At 45.6% G+C, this 5,000-nt stretch overlaps 1 protein-coding gene across 3 annotated transcripts in view; it reads left to right on the top strand.

Moving 5' to 3' along the window:
• Positions 1 to 5,000, top strand: part of LOC143757472 (putative proton-coupled zinc antiporter SLC30A4) — a 13,638-nt gene that overhangs the window by 6,354 nt on the left and 2,284 nt on the right. For 2 of the 3 annotated variants that reach the window (XR_013210551.1, XM_077248543.1), the window contains exons 5-8: positions 1,174 to 1,402; positions 1,522 to 1,627; positions 4,336 to 4,470; positions 4,689 to 5,000. The exon at positions 4,689 to 5,000 is cut by the window's right edge. Coding sequence is in view for 2 of the 3 variants with exons in the window: in XM_077248543.1 (XP_077104658.1) it covers positions 1,174 to 1,402; positions 1,522 to 1,627; positions 4,336 to 4,470; positions 4,689 to 4,843 (625 nt within the window). In the remaining variant the exon portion in view is untranslated. The remainder of the gene's footprint in view (positions 1 to 1,173; positions 1,403 to 1,521; positions 1,628 to 4,335; positions 4,471 to 4,688) is intronic. The other variant, XM_077248544.1, reaches the window with a different exon arrangement.

Here is a 5,000-nt window from a genome sequence, read left to right as displayed (position 1 = left end):
AGGTTAAAAGTTCAAGAGGAGCTGCTCAATGAATGTGTGTGTGTGTCAAGTCAAGTCTCCTTCATTTATAAAGCGCTTTTAACAATATAGAGTTTCACAGCAACTTTACAGTGATAATAGGAGATTACAGTAACAGAGATTGTTTAGGCTTTACAGCAGATCTAGAATAGAGTTATTGTCCAGATAAAGTTAGTTTTGATTAATTCACTTCCGCTCCGGCCGCTCATTTGCACACAACAAGTGTTAGGTGCTCGAGAACGCAAACCTTGAAACGGGTTAGAAGGTGCAAGTGTTGACATTTTTGGAAAAAAACGTTATCTCTGCGCAAACCTCAAAAACGTGAATGTGTGTAAACGCTGATGGCGTGCACATGTGTATTACTTGTTTAGTCTATAGATATGCGGGTTTGAATATATATGTGCGCAGGCGACCTCAACAAATTACTTGTCTGGCCTTAAAAATTTATACAGAATTATTTATCGCTTCCGCCTAGCCATGTGAACGGGAACTATTTTGACAACGTTTTATCAGTACAGAGGTGAAGGGAAGGAGGCCTTCACAGTGGAGAGACTAGTGACACTTCAGGGATGCGATGTCAGCATGTCCAGGCGCAGGTCCTTCATCAGATCCGAATACGGCCTGGATCCGGCGGACTGCGGTAAACCTCGGAAAAAAAAGCCAAAGAGATGTGTTTTTAGTCTAGATTTGAACTGACAGACTGTGTCTGCTTCCCGGACAATGTTAGGAAGATTGTTCCAAAGTTTTGGTGCTAAATAGGAAAAGGATCTACCGCCAGCAGTCGATTTAGATATTCTAGGTATTATCAACTGGCCGGAGTTTTGAGATCGCAATAGACGTGAAGGACTATAATGCGTTAAGAGCTCGCTCAAGTACTGGGGAGCTAAACCATTTAGTGCTTTGTAAGTAATCAGCAATATTTTAAAATGTATACGATGTTTAATAGGGAGCCAATGCAGTGTTGACAGAACCGGGCTAATATGGTCGTACTTCCTGGTTCTGGTAAGAACTCTAGCGGCTGCGTTTTGGACCAGCTGTAGTTTGTTTATTAAGCGTGCAGGGCAACCACCCAGTAGAGCATTACAATAATCTAGCCTGTGTGTGTGTGTGTGTGTGTGTGTGTGTGTGTGTGTGTGTGTGTGTGTGTGTGTGTAGGATGGGCTTCCTCCTCAATCAGTCTGGTCATCTTCATTCTCACGGCCACGGCCACTCTCACGGTCACGCCCACTCTCACGGGTCCCCGGGCCGGAGTCAGCGGGGTCAGGGGTCACGGGGTCAGCAGGGTCACGGGAGTCTGGCGGTGCGGGCCGCCTTCATCCACGCGCTGGGAGATCTGGCTCAGAGTGTCGGTGTTCTCATCGCTGCCTACATCGTCAGGTTCAAGGTATGAGTTTCAGTCACTGTACCAGGAAGATTCTCTGGCACTGTAGATTTTTTAAATGACTTTATGATGATAACACAATAACCCTGCAGCTGATGACAGACTGTGTGTGTGTGTGTTAGCCGGAGTATAAGCTGGCGGATCCCATCTGTACGTACCTGTTCTCAGTGCTAGTGCTGTTCAGCACATTCCACATCATCAGAGACACCGGCATCATTCTACTGGAGGGTAAGAAACCTATCTGTCTTTCTGTGTGTCTGTCTGTCTCTCTATCTATCTGACTGTCTGTCTGTCTCTCTATCTGTCTGACTGTGTGTGCGTCTGTCTGTCTTTCTGTGTGTCTGTCTGTCTGTCTGTCTGTCTGTCTGTCTCTCTATCTATCTGACTGTCTGTCTGTCTTTCTCTCTATCTATCTGACTGTCTATCTGACTGACCGTCTATCTGTCTGACTGTCTATCTGACTGTCTGTCTGACTGTCTATCTATCTGACTGTCTATCTGACTGACCGTCTATCTGTCTGACTGTCTATCTGACTGTCTGTCTGACTGTCTATCTATGTGTCTGTCTGACTGTCTGTCTTACTATCTGTCTGTCTGTCTGTCTATCTGACTGTCTATTTGACTGTCTATCTGACTGTCTATCTGACTGACTGTCTGTCTATCTGTCTGTCTGACTGTCTGTCTATCTGTCTGTCTGTCTGACTGTCTATCTGTCTGTCTATCTGTCTGTCTGACTGTCTATCTGTCTGTCTATCTGACTGACTGTCTATCTGAATGTCAATCTGTCTGTCTGACTGTCTTTCTGTGTTTCTGTCTGTCTATCTGACTGACTGTCTATCTGTCTGACTGTCTGTCTATCTATCTGTCTGACTGTCTGTCTATCTGTCTGTCTGACTGTCTGTCTATCTGTCTGACTGTGTCTATCTATCTGTCTGACTGTCTGTCTATCTGTCTGACTGTCTGTCTATCTGTCTGTCTGTCTGTCTATCTGTCTGACTGTCTGTCTATCTATCTGTCTGTCTGACTGTCTGTCTATCTATCTGTCTGACTGTCTGTCTGACTGTCTGTCTATCTGTCTGATTGACTGTCTGTCTGTCTGACTGTCTGTCTATCTGTCTGACTGTCTGTCTGACTGTCTTTCTGTCTATCTATCTGTCTGACTGTCTGTCTATCTGTCTGACTGTCTATCTGTCTGACTGTCTGTCTATCTGTCTGTCTGTCTGACTGTCTGTCTGTCTATCTATCTGTCTGACTGTCTGTCTATCTATCTGTCTGACTGTCTGTCTGACTGTCTGTCTGACTGTCTGTCTGTCTATCTATCTGTCTGTCTGACTGTCTGTCTATCTGTCTGACTGTCTGTCTGTCTGTCTGACTGTCTGTCTATCTGTCTGACTGTCTGTCTGACTATCTGTCTGACTGTCTGTCTATCTGTCTGTCTATCTATCTGTCTGACTGTCTGTCTATCTATCTGTCTGACTGTCTGTCTATCTGTCTGACTGTCTGTCTATCTGTCTGTCTGTCTATCTGTCTGTCTGTCTATCTGTCTGACTGGTCTATCTGTCTGTCTGTCTGACTGTCTGTCTATCTGTCTGTCTGACTGTCTGTCTATCTGTCTGTCTGACTGTCTGTCTATCTGTCTGTCTGACTGTCTGTCTGACTGTCTGTCTATCTGTCTGACTGTCTGTCTATCTGTCTGACTGTCTGTCTATCCGTCTGACTGTCTGTCTATCTGACTGTCTGTCTATCTGTCTGACTGTCTGTCTATCTGTCTATCTGTCTATCTGTCTGTCTGTCTGTCTGACTGTCTGTCTATCTGTCTGACTGTCTATCTATCTGTCTGATTGTCTGTCTATCTATCTGTCTGACTGTCTGTCTATCTGTCTGACTGTCTATCTGTCTGTCTGACTGTCTGTCTGTCTGACTGTCTGTCTATCTATCTGTCTGACTGTCTGTCTATCTGTCTGTCTATCTGTCTGACTGTCTGTCTATCTATCTGTCTGACTGTCTGTCTATCTGTCTGACTGTCTGTCTATCTATCTGTCTGACTGTCTGTCTATCTGTCTCTCTGACTGTCTGTCTATCTATCTGTCTGTCTGACTGTCTGTCTATCTGTCTGACTGTCTGTCTATCTATCTGTCTGACTGTGTCTGACTGTCTGTCTGACTGTCTGTCTATCTATCTGTCTGACTGTCTGTCTATCTGTCTGTCTATCTGTGTGTCTGTCTATCTGTCTGATTGTCTGTCTATCTGTCTGACTGTCTGTCTATCTGTCTGACTGTCTGTCTATCTGTCTGACTGTCTGTCTGTCTGACTGTATGTCTATCTGTCTGTCTGTCTATCTGTCTGTCTGACTGTCTGTCTGACTGTCTGTCTATCTGTCTGACTGTCTGTCTGTCTGTCTATCTATCTGTCTGACTGTCTATCTGTCTATCTATCTGTCTGACTGTCTGTCTATCTATCTGTCTGACTGACTGTCTGTCTATCTGTCTGACTGACTGTCTGTCTATCTGTCTGTCTGACTGTCTGTCTATCTGTCTGACTGACTGTCTATCTATCTGTCTGACTGTCTGTCTATCTGTCTGACTGTCTGTCTATCTGTCTGTCTGACTGTCTGTCTGTCTATCTGTCCGACTGTCTATCTGTCTGACTGTCTGTCTATCTATCTGTCTGACTGTTTGTCTATCTGTCTGTCTGACTGTCTGTCTATCTGTCTGACTGTCTGTCTATCTATCTGTCTGACTGTCTGTCTATCTGTCTGTCTATCTGTCTGACTGTCTGTCTATCTATCTGTCTGTCTATCTGTCTGTCTGACTGTCTGTCTATCTATCTGTCTGACTGTCTGTCTATCTGTCTGACTGTCTATCTGTCTGACTGTCTGTCTATCTGTCTGTCTATCTGTCTGTCTATCTGACTGACTGACGTGTGTTGTGTGTGCAGGAGTACCTCGTCATGTGGATGTGTGTGTGATGCGTGCGGATCTACTGAAGCTGCAGCATGTGGAGTGTGTGGAGGAGCTGAAGCTCTGGGCTCTAACAGCAGACAGAACCGCTGCTACTGTTCATCTGAGGCTCGGTGAGTTACTCATCATAAACATCACATTCAGATCATAAACATCATAAACATCACATTCAGATCATAAACATAATAAACGCCAAATTCAGATCATAAACGCCACACCCACACCAGCGGCTCGGTGAGTTCCAGCACATTATGAAGCGTCACAGGCAGATGTTTTCTGCCGCCCTGATACTGGACTAATGGTTTTGCATCTGCCTGTGTTGTGTGTTTAGTGCCGGGGTTTGTGGGTAACTGGGAGGAAGTCCAGTCGAACGCACGGCGACTGCTGATGATGTCACACGGCGTGACACACTGTACAGTTCAACTACAGACGCAGAGACAAGAGACGCCACAGTCCTGCACACACTGCCTCTCTCTCTCTCGCTGACACACACACACACACACACACACACACACACACACACACACACACACACACACACACACACACACACACAGAGGAGAGAGAGAGACAGGAGACGCCACAGCCCTGCACACACTGCCTCTCTCTCTCTCGCTGACACACACACACACACACACACACA

This window comes from Siphateles boraxobius, unplaced genomic scaffold (genome assembly GCF_051911475.1).
Source record: "Siphateles boraxobius isolate OS27281-9 unplaced genomic scaffold, OSU_SipBor_1 300, whole genome shotgun sequence".
NCBI classification, from domain to species: domain Eukaryota; kingdom Metazoa; phylum Chordata; class Actinopteri; order Cypriniformes; family Leuciscidae; genus Siphateles; species Siphateles boraxobius.
This window is presented reverse-complemented; position numbering and strand designations above follow the sequence as displayed.